The 17,777-nt window shown below is 36.4% G+C and overlaps 1 protein-coding gene across 1 annotated transcript in view; it reads left to right on the top strand.

The window, feature by feature from the left end:
- ARHGAP15 (Rho GTPase activating protein 15) overlaps positions 1–17,777 on the top strand; it is a 642,246-nt gene that overhangs the window by 88,595 nt on the left and 535,874 nt on the right. The window contains exon 4 of the mRNA XM_011988707.1: positions 11,647–11,708. Within this exon, the coding sequence (XP_011844097.1) occupies positions 11,647–11,708 (62 nt within the window). The remainder of the gene's footprint in view (positions 1–11,646; positions 11,709–17,777) is intronic.

Raw genomic sequence — 17,777 nt, 5'->3', positions numbered from 1 at the left:
AGTCTCACCTCTCCCTTTCTTCTTCTCTCTCCTGCTCCAATGAAGCTGATACCTCTGCAGGGCCATTCCACCTGCTTTTGCCTCTATCTCTTACAAAATAATTTATTTGGTGCCCAGAAATTTGGATATCTCATATGTTCCTTTGCTTCACATCTCTGCTCTAATATCACCTTTTTAGATAGGTCTTCCCTAATCTCCCTTAAAAAAAAAAAAATGAAACAAAAACAAACAAACAAAACCCATAGGGGCCAGGTGTGGTGGCTCATGCCTGTAATCTCAGCACTTTGGGAGGCCGAGGCAGGGGCTCACTTTAGGTCAGGAGTTCAAGACCAGTCTGGCCAACATGGTAAAACCCCATTTTTACTAAAAATGTACAAAATTAGCCAGGTGTGGTGGCACTCACCTGTAGTCCCAGCTACTTGTTAGGCTGAGGCAGGAGAATCGCTTGAACCCTGGGGGTGGACGTTGCAGTAAGGCAAGATTGTGCAGAGAGAGATAAACAAACAAAAAACAGAAAGGAACCTACAAATGAACAAACATTTCCATCCACACTACTCTCTTACCTTAATTTACTCTATAGACCTTACCACCAGATGGCATACTACAGCATTTATTTTTAGTTTGTCACCCCATTAGAATTTTAGTTCTATGAGGGCAAGGACACTGTCTCCTGTGTTCATTACTCCATTCCCATGACTACAAGCATTGCTAGAACATGTTAAGGACTCAGTAAATATGTGTTGAATGAAAGCATAATTAAAATTTAATGGTCTTTGTTTTCACTTCCAAGCTTGTATCACACAGGTCTACGCTTGTATACTTTCTCTCCTTTATCTTATCCTATATCTCTGAGTGTAAATTAGTCATTTGTTCTAGGATGTCGTCTGTGTCATTATAGAAATGAAATCCCCCAAGTTAAACCCTTCATCAGTGCCTTCCCAAACTGATTCCCTCTTTCCACTGAGCCCATCTCTATTAGTAGCAAACATTTATCTAGGATTAGAACACATTTTCTTTACGTTCTTTATTTTCTCCCTGGCCCATTGGATAAGTCATCATTTTCTAACGAAATTTCTCCTCAATGGTTGTAGTGCCCACATACTTCTCCTTGTGCACCCCCAAACCCTCACCCAAGCCTTGAAATGCTTCTGACCTTATCATACCCTCCCATCCCCGCCACTGATCCTAGGCAGCAATTCCAGAGCAACCTTCTTTCAACAGCACTTTCATTATTTCATTTTCAAATTTTCTATAGCATCATGGTCCCCAATTTACGTTATTTATTATCCTCTCTCAAACACATACCCTCAAGCCAGGAGTAGTAACATGATTAAGACATGGCTCTTACCCTGAAGGAGCTTGGATTTCCTGTAGCAATTATAGTCGTTTCATCCCAGCACATGTTCACGCGTTGCTTTGTATTGTTCACTCCTATTTCATAGGTAATAGACTTGTTCCATGGCTGGATTGTAAATGTCTTGAAGTTAGAGGCTATGACTTGTACTTTCTTTATTATATCGTACTTCTACTTAGATTGCTTTTGATACTAGTACTTGTTCAGGAAAGACATGTTTGTGAATTGATGTAATAAGAAATTAAAAGTTTATTAAAACAATGTTGTTAGTTGCAGATATTAATAAATATATGCCTAACATTTGTAGTGAAAGCCATTTTTTTCAATATAATTAGATATACTAATATATTGTTTTCAAAATTAATTATGTGGATCTCAACTTAGCATTTTCTCTAGGAAGGATTTCTCTAATTCCTTAAATTTTAATTAGTAGCCCTTCTTTGATCTGGCTCTCAAGAGCAGCTGGGTCTTGACTCTATTCCAGCCCCATCACACTAAAATTGCCTATTTCCTTTATTGCTCTTACTGAGCTATAAGCTATTTGAAGGGAGGACTATGTCTTATTTATTGTTTTACTATTAAGACTTCATACAAAGGCTGGCACACTGTAATTCTCCAATAAATAGGAAAATAAATGATTTATTTGTTTGGTTTTATTTTAAATAAATTTGGATTACACAGAAAATAAAGTACAAAAATAATTATAAAGAGCTGGATTATTCTGTAAAAATAACACATAAAAAGTTTGCTCTGAAGTAGTTCATGAAACATGGCAAAAGTTAGGCTGAAAATGGAGCTCAGTAAATGTCTGTGTTTGTGTGTGTCTGTATGTTTATACATAAAATATATATGTACTTATATTTCAACAGTGCCAAAATGTGCCGCAAAGATTTTTACATAAAAATTATAATATATAATATATATAAAATCCAAATTATGGTTATTTAAAAAATTAATCAAAAATTATTATATAATTTTTAATTGTGAATTTTCTATGCCACTGTATCAAGCATAAACTAATATCAGAAGAACCATTAGAATATTCAGAAATAGTTTTCTTAATTTACCTGCCTACACTTAAGGCTATTTGTTGATTTACTTGCATATAGCAGGGTTTCTCTGAAGCCTCAGTTCTAAATAAATGAAACTCAATTTGAACATTACTAATTATAGACAATACAGTAATAGATAATAGATCTATTTGCCCAATACTCTATTTTAGCCCCAATGACCTTGGAAAAGTAACATCGGGAAGTCTTGCTAAACAGAAGAAAAAACAATAATTTTTAAGTTTTTTTACCTTGCAACTTATCTCACTCTTTTTTGCTGCATACTTGTATATTTTTTTGTTCTCTCTTTTTCCTTCCTTCTTTCCCTCTCTCATTCACACACACACACACACACACACACACACTCACACACACACAGTGCCACTAGTTCTAAAACGTTTTGGAACTACCAATCAGCTTACTTCTTAGTCTTGACTTGCGTTTTCCTGGATCATCTCTTTGAGCGCTTATCTTGCTGTGTCTTGTGAACATGGATAACATTCAACTTTTATCCATCAATCTCTACCTGAATTGAATTTCTTACTTAGTGTTATTTTAAAGGCAGAAACGTTATCTTCATCCCAAATTCTTATTTATGAATTATCTATATTGATGAGCAATGCCCCAGTAATCACCCATTTCCCCAGAGAGAAAATCTGATTAATTACAGGCCATTCATTATCGTTCACACTGACACTTTTTATTTCTCAGAACCTATGAAGTTTTATTTACATCTGATTAATCTGATACTGTGTTCTTTTTACCAGGACTCACATACTCTTTCCACACTCTGGTATGTTCCCTACTTTCATCTCTCCAACTTTCCTCACTTCCACTATGCCTTAGGGTGGCTTCCAGAGTCATCCAGGAGTCCTGGCAGTAGTTTCCTTGGCCGTACCTACCAGGATGAGCTATTATATATGAAATAATATACAGGAAAATATTTCTGAGAATTAATGACATTCTTTCCTTTGGTGTTATTATCCATCATCTCCACTGTATGGATCTTCAGGCATATTTATTTCTAAAATGTTGGGATATATAAATCTCATTTCCTTTATATCTCATATTCAGATAACTCTACTAAACATTCTCCAGGAAACATGACAGACCTTGGCTTTGGGCCAAATTTATCAAAGTATCCTATTAGGTCCACCATGTTGTAGAACAATTATTCACTTTGTAAAATGAAATCTGCCATTTTGGATGCTCTCATAGAGGCGAACACCCTTTGGGAGTCATGCTCCCTTTCTTAATGTTCCTTTTAAGAAAGTAGATTGCGATCAGCATAGTTAAACAGAACAAAGCATTTCTTTCTTTTGAATATTGGCCAAAAGACATTCCTAATCTGAATATAAAATTTCAGGGTGGAAACTACCCAGTTCACTGACGGAAGACGTTATTTATGCCACATGTATGTAAATCCTTAGGATTTCAGTAGAAGAGACGGAAATCATTTCCTGAGAATAAGTGTGGTTGCTTAGAAAGTGCTATAATATTGCAACAGTTTTGTACATGAATCATCAAATCTGTCAATATGCATTTGTTTCCTGATCTTGTATATTCTCTATTGTAACTGTTCATGAGACCTAATTATTTTCAGGGTACTTTTACTTTTCCCCCTAAAGAAATGATCAAGAAAAAGAACCCTGTTTATAACATGTTAAATCTTTATCTTGTTTATTTTTATCAACAGAGTGTAAGACATGTCTATGGATAACCCTGCAGGAGTCAAAAGCCTGTGGCAGGTTTTACAGAATCATCTGCTACCTCCTGAGCTAGGAGGATTTTGAGGACAGAGCTCAGGAAGTTGCCATGGCTTGGGGGCAAAGCAGGCTTTTGCAGATAAACCTTAAGTCCCAGATTCTACCTTTTGGAGCCAGATATCATTTTGTGGATTAATTAATACTTGTGAGGTCTTTGAGCATGAAAGACATTGTGAGAATACAGTGTTTCCTCATTTTAAAACAAAGGACACAGACTTTGGGGGAATAATTCTATTGATCAAGCTGGGCTTTCCTTAAACTGCTGAAAAACTCCAAAAACTCTAGTCTTTCAAAAGTCTACTTGAGTAAGACAAAATTAGGTTTTCTGAAATATCCTTCCAGATCTTCAAGCTGTTAATAATGAGTTATGTAACAATAATAAGTTATATAATTTAATAATGCTAATAGAAACCATCTCTAAGTTTTCATTATTTCGTATCCCTTTCCTTTTCTCAATTCAAGTATTTGTTGAGTATATTAATTCAAGTATTTGTTGAGGCCTTCACTGTGCTAAGCTAGGAATATGTGATAATATGCTAACTGGCCATGGCCTTTTCTAGAGAAGCGTTCAGTCTAGGGATGAACAGAAGTGTTAAATAAAGGAAGGCATAATTCTATAAGTGCAAATTACCAAATGTGCTATGATGAAAGAAAAACAAGTTTCTGTGAGAGCCTATACTGGATTAAGTAGTCATACGTGGATTCTTTGAAATGGCCAGTTAACTTAAGATTTTGCAAGACTGATGGAGCTTGCCAAGCAAAGAACTGGAAGAAAGAAGAATGTTGAAGCGGAAAGAAACAAGTGCAAGGGTCACCAGGTCGGAACAAAGTTGTTACACCTGAAAAACTGCAAGAATTCCATAGCAGCCAGAATATCATGAACAAGGGAAAAGAGTCATGGGTTTTGAGAGAGAGGCAGTGCCCAGATTGCAAAGGGCCTTGAAGTGATGGTAAGAAGTTCAGAAACTATTGAACACAGAAACAAATGACAATACCTCTCCCATCCAGCCCCACATTTGAAATCCATTTAACTGTAGAGTAGAGAAAAAGAACACACACAACAGCAACAATAAAGGCTATTAACATTGAGCAATCCTTTCTTCCCCACTGCCTAGACTGTAATTAGGTTATAACACAGAAATTGAATTACACTAATAAGTTGCCCAGACAGTAACCAGGAAGGCCATTCTCACTGAAGTCCAATGACAGGCAAAGAAGGAGGAACATATTTACATCAAAGACATGGAGAAATAGAATTCAGGGGAGAAGAAGAGAGAGCGATGGTGGGTGGAAGTTGGGTGGTGCATGAGGGAGGGAGAGGTGAGCTATAATAAAAGTCTCCAGAAGACTGAAGAAAGTTCTTGAGATACAAACGGGGTGCCTTCCTCAGCCCATTTCCCAAACAGAACCTGGATTCCTTGGTGGTGCCCAAATGAAACACACTGGTTGCCAGATGAAAGGTTCAGAATAAAAGTCTTATTGGGGCTCTTAAACATCAAATAACAGCATTTTCAAAATGACATTTTGATAAGTTAGGGGTGACTAAATCAGAGACATGCAGATAAAATTTCCCTTGAAATACACAGAGGTTTAACATGGTGGGGAAAAGCACTTGGCAAAACATAATATGTGCTTTGCCAAACCTAACATTTGAAAAATGGTTTAAGACATTCAGCATAATCCCAAAGCTGGACATGTTGTCTTATCCTACGTGAGAGAAAGAGAGGGAGGTTACCCATGAAAGCATTGCTCAACAAACGTATTAAAGAATGTAAATAAGTTGAAATGAGTAAACCATGCCTAACCCTGAAATCAAATTTCATGCTGAAATCAAACCTGCTTATCAAGGACCTCTTTGAGAATTCCTGGTAACTTCTTTCTGGACACCACTCATGTATGAACCAGAACCGTTCTTTGCTTTTCTTCTACTCCTCTTCACATGCGATTATGGCATCCAACTTTAGATATTTGGTTTACCACTTCTTAAAAATGTGCACACACAGTAAATTATGTATTTACATCAGACAAAACATCATACTGAATCTCTAAAGGCATAATATTTCATTCTTGAGCTGTATTTAAGGCAGTTCTAAAATTAAGACTTTTTAAAATGTTTAAAAACTATTTGTACTTTATATGATGTACAGATAAGCTGGAGTTTTAAGGTATTTTTTCTGCTTTTGATTCTGTTCTTAATGGATTATGCCCACTGTGAGTTCACTGATAATGAGCAAATCAAATATAGCGTGAATAGCAGAGCCAGTATAAGAACAAGTGAATATTGAGAAGAAAATGTAAGCAATGAGTTCCAAAGAGAAACAGTGCAACCTAAAAACAAAGTAAAAAAATAATAATAAAAGCAATAGAAAAAAGAAAGACAGATAAGGTAGGTATTTCTATGGATAGTGGAGAAGTAAAAAATGGCAGGGGTAGGAGGGATTTAAGAAGGAAAGTGAAGCATCATTTGGGGGTAAAATAATGTAATCAAATGTGTCCTCATTCTGTGCTCTTTAATAGAAATCACTGAAACAGACAAGATTAACAGCAAAGTACTATGATCTATTAAAAGTTCAGAGAAAGTATAGCAGCTGCCTCATTATTAAATAGGAAAATAATTAAATGCTAAATCTGCTTGATAATTATAGTGGCCCGGGGTTGTAGTTATAGAGGGATGATGCAGAGTTCTTTTAGAGAGAGGTCAGTCAGTCACACAGAAGGTTTCATAGGGTGATGCTACTTTAAAGGGATCATCTCAGTTTAGAGCTGGGGCCTGTCTCAGCATTGTGGATCCAGAAAAAATCATATTTATCATCATTATTAGTGTTTACTGAGATGATGATCCTTTAAGTCTATCTCACAGTACATAATAGGGAATATTCTGATACTATTTAAGACATCCACTTTCTATATCAAAGGACCTAGGAAGCTGAATTAGGATTCAGATGGTTGCCAATGAGCACATTCTCAGAACAAAGGGGAAGAGAACAATAACTAAAATACATCAGCAGAGAAAATGTTATGAGGCATAAGGGCCATGTGGTTCTGGTGTTAAAAGTCAAACCCTTCTCATCAAAATCTGGTAAAAGTTGTAGATTAAGTTTATTTCCATTTATAAACAGAAAGGGTTATTTTAACAGAACCCTTTGGTGTAATGGTGTAGATGAAAATCTATTATTTGCAACTGTATCTGAGAGCAACATGAAGCCTTCTCACAAGAAAAAAAAAAAACAAAAACAAAACAAAACTACAGTGTCTGTATGTACAGTTTACAGGCTAGTCTTTCTGCCATGATTGTTACCATTAATCAAAGGTTGTCTTCTGCTCCGCTGTCTTGTCTGTCACCTCCAACGTAGGCTGATAAACAGGTGCTATCTGGGCATCCCACTGCCATTCATTCTTCTCATCTGTATCACAGCACGGCTGTTTCTGCTGAGCACTTCCTCAATGCTTGCAGACTGGCTGACATCCAGTCTGAACAAATTGCTGATCTTTCCAGCCATTTAGTGTTAAATAGGGCTTCTAAGGAACATTGGACAAATAGCTCAAGAAGCCAGATTTAACATCTAAAGATTGGTTGACATTTCTTAAGTATACATAGTTTAGGGACTGCTACTACTTTGAAGAACTTCAATTCGGCCTAGAATTTGGCGTGTAGTATCCTAAACTTAGACCTAAAGCTGTAAGTAATTTTGTAAATTACTGGAGACAAGACCATCTGAGCTCTAGATGACCAGCACGCTCAATTGGAATTTATAGATCATTGTTCCTTCAAACTATGGGATTAACATTGAGTAGGAATCATTATTAGAGTAATCAATAAGGTATCATATATAAACCCACATGCAAAATGCATAGCAATCTTCTGCTTGCCCTAATACTTCTTTCCACACACTATGAGACTCCCAGAATAATTGATTCCTGGTGCCTGAAACATGGTGACGTATTTCGAACTATGATGACAAGGAATAGTAAAGTAATTAATCGTACGTCATGGAAGCTTCACTTGCCAGCATGAGACCTTTTACAATGCAGTGCTTTCAGTGCAGAAAGCATAATTGGAATTTTCTATCCGGGCTACAAGATGGCCTGAGTCTGCGAGATGACTTAAGCGGGGCATGGTATCCAGTCCCCCAAAAAGAGGAGCAGGAATATCTTGAGAATGAACTCCCAGGAGTTCAAGCCTCAAGAGGATTAAAATTGTCCTGTTAATCTTTGCAGCTCTGTTGTAAGCAGAAAAGCTGGCATTTAGAGGAAAGAAGTGTTATTAAAAATGTGTTGAAAAGAATGAATTAAGTGTACGTCAAGTACGAAAAAGACAATGAAAGGGCCGGGTGTGGTGGCTCATGCCTGTAATCCCAGCACTTTGGGAGGCCGAGACGGGTGGATCACCTGAGGTCGGGAGTTCGAGACCAGCCTGACCAACATGGAGAAACACTGTCTCTACTGAAAATACAAAATTAGCCGGGCATGGTGGCACATGCCTATAATCCCAGCTACTCGGGAGGCTGAGGCAGGAGAATTGTTTGAACCAAGGAAGCAGAGGTTGCGGTGAGTTGAGATCACGCCATTGCACTCTAGCCCAGGCAATAAGAGCGAAACTCTATCTCAAAAAAAAAATAAAATAAATGATGAAGGAAACTAAACACCTGACCTCTGAAGTGAGAATGTGTGCACAGTGATAGGACATAGATATACTACATGTAGAAATGTGCATGTAAGCATTTAACAAATATGCATGGTGGTAGCAAGTGTAGTAGGAAATAGAACATAGCAGAAGCATTATTAGCTTCTTCTAATGACATGGAAGGCAGCCTGGACTTTGGAAAATGATATAAGAGAAGTAACTAACTTGCTATTCGGTTCTTCCTCATTTTTCCTGGGACCTCTGTATGGTCAATCCTGAAAAGTCTATTGCATTGATCCAAGACCATGAAACTGACTCAGTCATTGATGACAATCATGTCACATTTATTGAGTCTTAACTTCAGAAATCCAGCCCTTGGCATCAATCTCAAGTATTCTGGGAAAAGTCCTGCAGTGTCTGAGGAAATATTACTTATGTATTCAAGGAAAGAGAATTCTATTATGTATACCTTAAACCTGTTTATGTTGATTTCTCCCTATAAGAGTATTAACTTTTTTCTTTCACATTTCCTATGTCTTTTAGAGAAATTTTCATCAATAATTTATCTTTGTGGGTAGCAAATGTCTACCGAGGGGTCTTTTGTGAATTTTTGGAAAAAACAATTGGGGCTATATTTTTAGCTGAGAACGCATGCATCAATTTTTATGATGGGTTGATAGATTTTGTTGTTTTTTGGTAGATACAATCCAGGTTTTGGGGTAACTGTTAATCAGAAGAAAGCTTAAATAAAACAATACATTTCTCTATGGTTACACAACAAAATTTCTCAGTACACATTCCTAAAGAAAGGGACCTCCTCTGTGGTGCTAATTGCTATTGAAAACATCTTTCTTCCAAACATTTGTGGATACCAATGATACCCAGAGTTAAACACTAAATTTGTTATATGGGTTTTACGAGGTAGACAAATAAAATTCCCTGGCATCAAGAAAAAGGGACAGATACATAGAATAAAATGTGGAAAAAGCAAATGAATAGATGTATACAAATACAAAAACAAAAAGGCACCAGTGAATACCATGGTTCTCAAAATTATCCAAGAAAGCTTCCTTAGATGCTTTAGACTTGTGCAAAGCATGATGAAGTAAAAGAAACTTTCTGGATATGGAGATAAGTAAAAAACACTTTGCTATCTTTTGCATAAATCATCATTATTATCTCTATCATTATTTATTTAGTCAAAAATGTATTCATCAAATGCATTTTAAAACTAAGTCCTGTGCTATGTATTAGGAATAAAACAAGGCAGAAAAACTCTCACCTACGTCAGAGTAGACATTTAACCAGTGAGATTTTAGTGATTTGGAACAACTCGTTTACCTCTAAATATCTCTTCCTTTCACTTGTAATATTGAAGATAAATTTTTTGGCTTGCCCAGTTTACTATAAATATTTAAATAAACATTTAAATATTCATTCATTTACTTATTAGTTCAAACAATTTTATTGTTTTGACTATTGGTACTACCAAAATATTCCAGAAGCTAGGAATGCAGGTAAAAGGTACACAGCTTTTTGCCTTTGATGGACTCATGGCACATCATTTGCATGCAAGCACAGACAAATAAGCAGACATTGACAACATGATCTCATATGTGCTGTCACAGTGATAATGGCAAAATGAAAATGGAGATTCAGGATGGTGCACCTAAAAGAGATGTAAGAGAAATCATGGAAAGATCCTCTAATAAAAAAAAATACACATTAAAATTTGGTTTTCTGCTTGTTTATTTTTTGAGATGGGGTTCTTGCTCTGCTGCCTAGGCTGGTGTCAAACTCTTAGGACCAACGGATTCTCCCACCCCAACCTCCCACGTAGCTGTGATTATAGGCACTTGCCACCGCACCAGGTTTTACTAATTGAATTTTGAAGTAGATTAAATATACTTAAGACTTTTGTGAGATGAAGACATGGTCATGGTGGACTATTTCAGCTGGGGAGATAACATGGGGTAGCACTGAGGGAGCGTGGTCCTCTGATACTAGGCAGGTCAGGGTGAAGGGTGTGAGCAATTCACTAAGAGTGAAAGATGAAGGCTAATGACTTGGGATGGGGCATGTGAGGCAGACAGAGGAGGGTAGAAATAGGATGCTAAGAAATTAAAATACCAAGTATAGACTTTGGAGGGAGTCAACACATCACAATTTACATTGTGCAAATTTATTTTGCCAGAAACTCCACAAACACTTCTGCAGAGTTATAATGACTTGTTGAATTTCCTTTAAGAAACTTGCAGCTCTATTAGAAATGAAAGCCAATACAGTATATGCAAATAGTAAAAGGAAGCAATCCTACATCATGGAAGAAGACAATGAGATACTGCTACTATAGGGTCTCTTGGCAATTGACCAGAATATATGAAATGTTGCTATTTAAAATGCCCTTCATGATTCAACTAGCTCAGTCACCTGGTCCCACTGAGGTCTTCCTTTATCCTGGCTTCAGAAGGTACACGGGGAGGCTTGAGAAGAAGAACTTTTCTAAGAATACTTGGTAAAATAAATGAAGGCTTTCAATTTGTCTTTCTTTTACCATTTGTAATCAATTTTTTAAGCAAGTGACTTCAATGCCCAGAAAGCAAAGTCAATAAAGGTGTATCACTATCTAACAAATCATTCACATTCCTCTTCATAATCTGTCTTTTAGATATGTAACAGCTTGTAATGACTATGAGTTTGCAGGCAGTTCCCATAAGCTATACATGCATTATTAATAAAGTTCTATGACTGAAAACTTCCATCACTGCAATGACTCTTGAAAAGCATAGGTTTATTCAAACCAACAATGCATAGTAGTTTGTCACAGTTTTAACATATGCGTTCTTCTTGCAGATGGTTGAAAAAGAAGGTTATCTGCAAAAAGCTAAAATTGCAGATGGAGGAAAGAAACTAAGGTAACAAAATTCTTTAATTCACTTTTATATAACTATGCTGGTTCTTCATATGCTCAACTTGTGCCACTGTTATTGTCTGGGATGCAAGGCCCTATGGTACCAGACTAGAACAGTCTCCTCTGCTACCACTATGATCAACATTATTTTCAATGTAATTACAGTTGTTAAAGAAAGGAACTACATTCTATATTGTTGAACAGAACGTATAAATGAGGTGCTTTTTGTCCTCCTTGGACTTGAACTAATAATACACTAAAAATAATTAAGATAATGGGTTGTGATTTCTGTGATTGAAAGATTAGAGAATGAATGCATTCATTTACAATATATGAAAGTCTCCGTACAATACCTTGTGAGAGTAATTTCTTGAGGGATGGAGGATTTGAACCACTTTTGTAACTCAAAATAGAAATTGACAAAATGAAAGTAACATATACAGAGGTGAGACAAATTTGAAAAGGGAATAAGAACTCTTCGGACAACAACAACAGCAACAAAAATCTGGAAGAAAAAAAGTATGGTTCATAGGAGGGTAAAGAAAGATGACAATTGTGTTGTATATACAGTATGTTTAGAAATAATCACCTCCATTTTAGACTTTTTTCTATTTCTCATATTGGTTCTGTTACATACTTAGCTTTGTGCTGGGTGATATGCAAGCTATGAAATTTGTAGAAAATGCTCAAATTGAGAGATGCAAGGCATTTACTCTTAAATGTATTACTAACAATTAAAATTATATAGGATAAATGTGCTAATTAGCTACACAATGGGACACCTGTTAGTTGTATAATACAATTCATTACTAGAATGACACTCTGGTCAACACTAGAGAATAAAGTCTGCTTTTGTTTGATGGCTATAATGAATTTTCTATATATTTATTTAAACAAAGTAAAATTGGTTGGGGGGGAATCATCCATAATTTCACCACTTAAAATAGCTATTTCGGTTGTAAATAACAAGCTCTATTTTCTCTCCATATTGTCTCTTATTCTGGGATAGTAGACGGGGCCTTAAATCTTTGCCTGGACTATTTTTCTGGAGTGGCCCTGCAGCCACCCTCCCTTGAAGGGTTCAGGAGACAGATGCACAGGAGACAAGATCAAATGCAAGGTTGCTTTAGGAGACTTGGCTAGTCTCTTCCCCAGTGGTGAATCGGGCTTAGAGAATCGGGTTCTGAAGGAACAACAGGAGGAAATCTTGAGTAGTCCAGCTTGAGTGCTCTCCTTTCCCCTAAACCTTATCATGACCTTATCAATTCAAGAAGGAGTGTGGAGGGTACAATGATGCCTCTCCCCAAGATGAGTACGTCATGACCCTTTCTTCCCTCACCAGCCATGTGGAATAAAGAATTTCTTCAAAATTATCTAAGTTAGTCAGTTCAGCCCTCCACTAGAGCTTGGTAGGAGAATAGAGGTGACAGTGTTGGTCAGTTCCACCCTCCAGCCTCATGCAAGGAAGTAGGGGAGATCCTAAAAGAAATAATTTCAAGAAAGCTGAAGGAGGTTCTACTGTGTGGTTTTCTAAAGTATCCTTACCCATAACCCCTCCATAAACCAACCTTATAACATGTAGAAGGCAGTGTTAAGAGGAGGAAGAGAAGAAGAGCAGGTCCCTTCCCCCAGCCAACTCACATGAATACGTTGTTAGGTAGTTTTGATCAATCTGTATACTTTGTGTTTTTGTTCTGTTTGCTGTTACTTTCCTGTTTGCGTACAATTTCCGTGTTACAGTTAAATTCATATAAACATGTGTTTGTACTCTGTTTTATTATTTCACTTTGCATACCATTATGCATTCTTTCAGCCTTTTCCACTTAAAGTTATATGTTTTAGTTTTCCTTTTTATTTTGTTGTTGCGGTTGTTGTTACCCAGGTGCACAGAATTGAGTTGATTATATCCTTAAGTTTGTGGCCTTGTGCTATCATCATTCTAGGCAAGAGCCCTAGCTGGTTTTATTTTATTTTCAGTCTCCAATCCTTGCTTCAATCCCCTGTAGACATTCATTTTAATGTATTTAATGCGTGTTTATCAAACTCATTCTCCATATATGTCTATATTTAGCTGTATATGCGGCATTCAAAAAAATAGTGTATAGTTGTGTACGTGTGAGTGTGTTCTATATAGCATAAATATTTTTGTATCATAAACCTTATTATGTTTCTTACTACTTTCATTCCATGTTAGCTCTTGTACAGCTTTCTATGGTGCTATACAGACATGCCTCTCTTAATGATGGAGATATGTCCTGAGAGATGCATCCTTAGGTGATTTAATCATCATGTGAGCATCATAGAGTGTACTTACATAAGCCTAGATGGTACATGATATAGCCTATTGCTCCTAGGCTACAAACATTTACAGCATGTTTCTGTGCTGAATACTGTAGGCAATTGTAACATAATGGTATTTGTGTATCTAAACATACCTAGACATGGAAACGGTCATGCATTCCGCTATGACGTTATGAAGAATACCATGTCACTAGGTAATAGGAATTTTTCAGCTTCATTACAATCTCATAGGACTACTATCTATATGTCGTCCATTGTGGATTAAAACATTTTTATGCAGTGCATGAACGTCTTTAAATCTAGTTAATTTCTTCCAATTGCTGGCCGCTTTGCCATCGTTTATGTATAGTCATGTGCCACATGGTGGCATTTTGATCAGTGATGGACAGCATATACAGCTGTAGTCCCATAAGATTATAAAACTGATGCCTACTGTACCTTCTCTGTGGTTAGATATGTTTAGATACACAAATACTTACCACTATGTTACAATTGCCTACAATATTCAGTACAGTAACATGCTGTACAGGTTTGTAGCCTAGAAGCAATAGGCTATGCCACATAACCTAGTGTGTGGTAGGCTTTACCATGTAGATTTGTATAAGTACACTCTATGATGTTTGCACAGTGACACAATCACCTAATGACACACTTCTCAGAATATATCCTCATCATTAATTGAAGCATGACTGTATATGAATTTTCACTTACCCTATCTCCCAGCTGTGGACATCTAAGTTGCCTCTAACTCCTTTCATTCCAAACAACATTTCAATAAATCACACATATATGTTTCCTTTGAACCTGTTAGGAATTTTCTCAGGGGAATATTTCCAGGAGTATAGGGTTGCTCAGTGATAAGTCACACACATTTGTAAATCTACTGGTTACTGTTGCCACACTTTCTCCTGAATGAGTGCACCAATTCACACCAGTTCAATGTAAAATATAGAAGGGATTCTATTTTCCACAATTTTATCAGCAGAAGCATTATCCAATCTAATTATCCATAGAACATTACCTTAATGTTGCTTTTATTTGTGTTTCACTGATAGGTATTGAAGTTGAGGATCACTTTATCTCTTTAGAGCCATTCAGATTCTGCATTCTGATTCTATTCATAAACTTTGACTATTTTCTATTGAATTTCCTGCTTTTTTATTCAGTAATTTGAGGAAACTCATAGTATATTTGAGATAATAATGCTTTGTCAATTTTACATGTTGTACGTAATCCCTCCAAGTTTATGGGGCTTATTTTGTTTTTATTGTAAATACTTTACAAATTGAACATTGTATATGTAATCACCATGTTTAAGAACATGATATCCCATTATGTTGATGGGATATAATATGCCAAATCATCCCTACCTCTTTTTTTACTTGATTTTTAAGCTGAGTCTGGTTTTATATTAAAAGTTATCATTGCCATAATTCTCCTATTGCTTGTCATTTTTTCTTTTATATTTTTGTCTGTCTCTTGAGACAGGATCTCACTGTGCCACCCAGGCTGGAGTGCAGTGGTGCCAGCCTCCTCCACCCCCACCCATCCACCCACCTTATGTGGGGTTAAATGGGTAGCTGGGACCACAGGTACACACCACCGCACCCAGCTTTTTAAATTTTATTTTATTTTATTTTTTTTATTTTTAGTAGAGACCTGGGTCTCACCATGCTGCTCAGAATGGTCTGGAACCCCTGGGCTCAAGAGATTCACTCACCTTGACCTTACAATGTGTTGGAATTACAGGTGTGAACTATGGCACCTGGCCTACTTTTATATTTTCTAAAGACAAATGCTAAGCCTGGATTACTTGATCGAATCATATGACCATTTTAAATTAATCTTAGTATGCATTGCCATATTGCCTACTCAAGGAGTGTATATGCTTTTATCACTAGCAACAAAGATGGTCAGTTTAGTCATAACCTTGAAAAATTATGTGTCTTTTATCCCGTTGATAATTTAGTAACTAATAAATAATATAACATACTATAATTTATGCATCTTATGTAAAATTTGATAGCCTTTGTTTCATTTATCCAGGACCTTTATATCTTTTATAAATTTTAATGAATTAATAAGCAATATTAATAGATGCTTACTCTGTCAAGCGGTTGGCTGAATTCTTTATCAGTAATATTTAAATGATACTACAATATAGACTCTATTATTGCGTCCTATTGTATAAATGGAGAAACTCAGTCAACAGTATTAACCTCTTATTTCTCCCAAATCTTATTTTATATATAGTTAGTATCACAGAATTTAGCTCTGACCTCTGCTTGAAACACGTTTGCTTTATCTCTCTTGCTTGAAGCTATTTGAGACTAAGGAGCAAAAATGGTCCTTTTATTTCATGCCATCAACAGTACCAGGGACTTCAATTGTCACTTAATAAGTATTATTTTATTAATTTCTATCAAGTTTTCTGCTTATAAATCCATAATAAATCATCATACCTTGTATTGTCTTCTTATTTTCCTTCTTTCTCTTCTTTTTTTATGTGTCTTTATTTGTCTGTTTAATGTATTTTCTCTTTCTCTCAGAGAAAATTTAACTTATCTCTGAATATGAGCAGGAGATGATAAAAGGAAAGATAACTCATTGGCTATAATTGACATTCATAACAGGCTATACATTTAGCCTTGTTTTGCAATGAGGTTATACACATTTCCCCAGTGATACACTGACAGGCTTGAAAGCAGAATACATTCAGCATTCACTTTAATTTTTAATTGTGAACACTGAAACTATGCCTCAGCTTTTCTGATGAAGCATAGGAATTTCTTCATTTGGGGAATTCCATCCCCAAACCTGTAAGTAACTGTGGCTTCTCTGAAACCCTATGACACCTTAGTAAAAGGTTATTTTCAATGCTTACACTTACAAAAGGCACCTGACAATATGTTTATGAAGTTTCAACACCTCATACTTGCTTCTCCCTCGGCACCTAGGTCTTCCCGTCATCAGCGCCTGTGTGGCTCTGCACATCTTACCACAACATAGAGTCACATTCTTCTCTCCTTAGATAGGCACAGAAAGTTATACTTGGGGATGCAAATATGGCCAGAAGATGGCTATGAAAAGAAATGCAGAAAAAATGATTGTGCAGTGGTTACGTCTACTAGTGCCTGCTTTCATCCGAGGGCCCACAGCTACTAGGCCTTCTGTTGGGTTTTTGTTTGTTTTAACAATTGTTATTCAGAATGGATTTTCTTTGGAATGTGAGACTAAGGTGTGCTCCTAACATGATCATATTTTTTCTTTAGTACTTTCTGCTCAGTGTCACAATAAATTCTTCCAGGCTGAATCTGTCTTTCTTCATTTTCTTGCAATCCTGACAGAGATGGGTATTTTTACACCTCAGTGTCTTTTTGACCCACATTTTAGCAGTCATAAATTACAAGATGCTTAGAATATGAGACAGAAGAAATAAGTTCCTAGACCAACCAGTTTGAGTGAGTCTGTACATTTAACAGTGTCTGAGTGATTTTGCGGTAAATCAGTCAGGGACACTAGAATAAATTACTTTCACTCCCATCAGTGGTGCAGAATCAAGTCAAATCCAGCATGACCACGTTAGGTAACAAAGGCAGATGGCCCAAATAAGAGAAACTGAAATTTGTCAAGGAACCTCACATGTATTTTATTCTGACTTTTTGGTTTGTCACTCTGTCGTTACCTAAAGAAGGCAAAAGAAAGGTAAGCGTAGGATATAAAGCTTTTGGTGTTTAGAGCAAATGAACGTGTTAAACCTGGAGTTTAAGCT

The sequence above is a fragment of the Mandrillus leucophaeus genome, unplaced genomic scaffold (assembly GCF_000951045.1).
Source record: "Mandrillus leucophaeus isolate KB7577 unplaced genomic scaffold, Mleu.le_1.0 Scaffold336, whole genome shotgun sequence".
Classification (NCBI taxonomy): domain Eukaryota; kingdom Metazoa; phylum Chordata; class Mammalia; order Primates; family Cercopithecidae; genus Mandrillus; species Mandrillus leucophaeus.
This window is presented reverse-complemented; position numbering and strand designations above follow the sequence as displayed.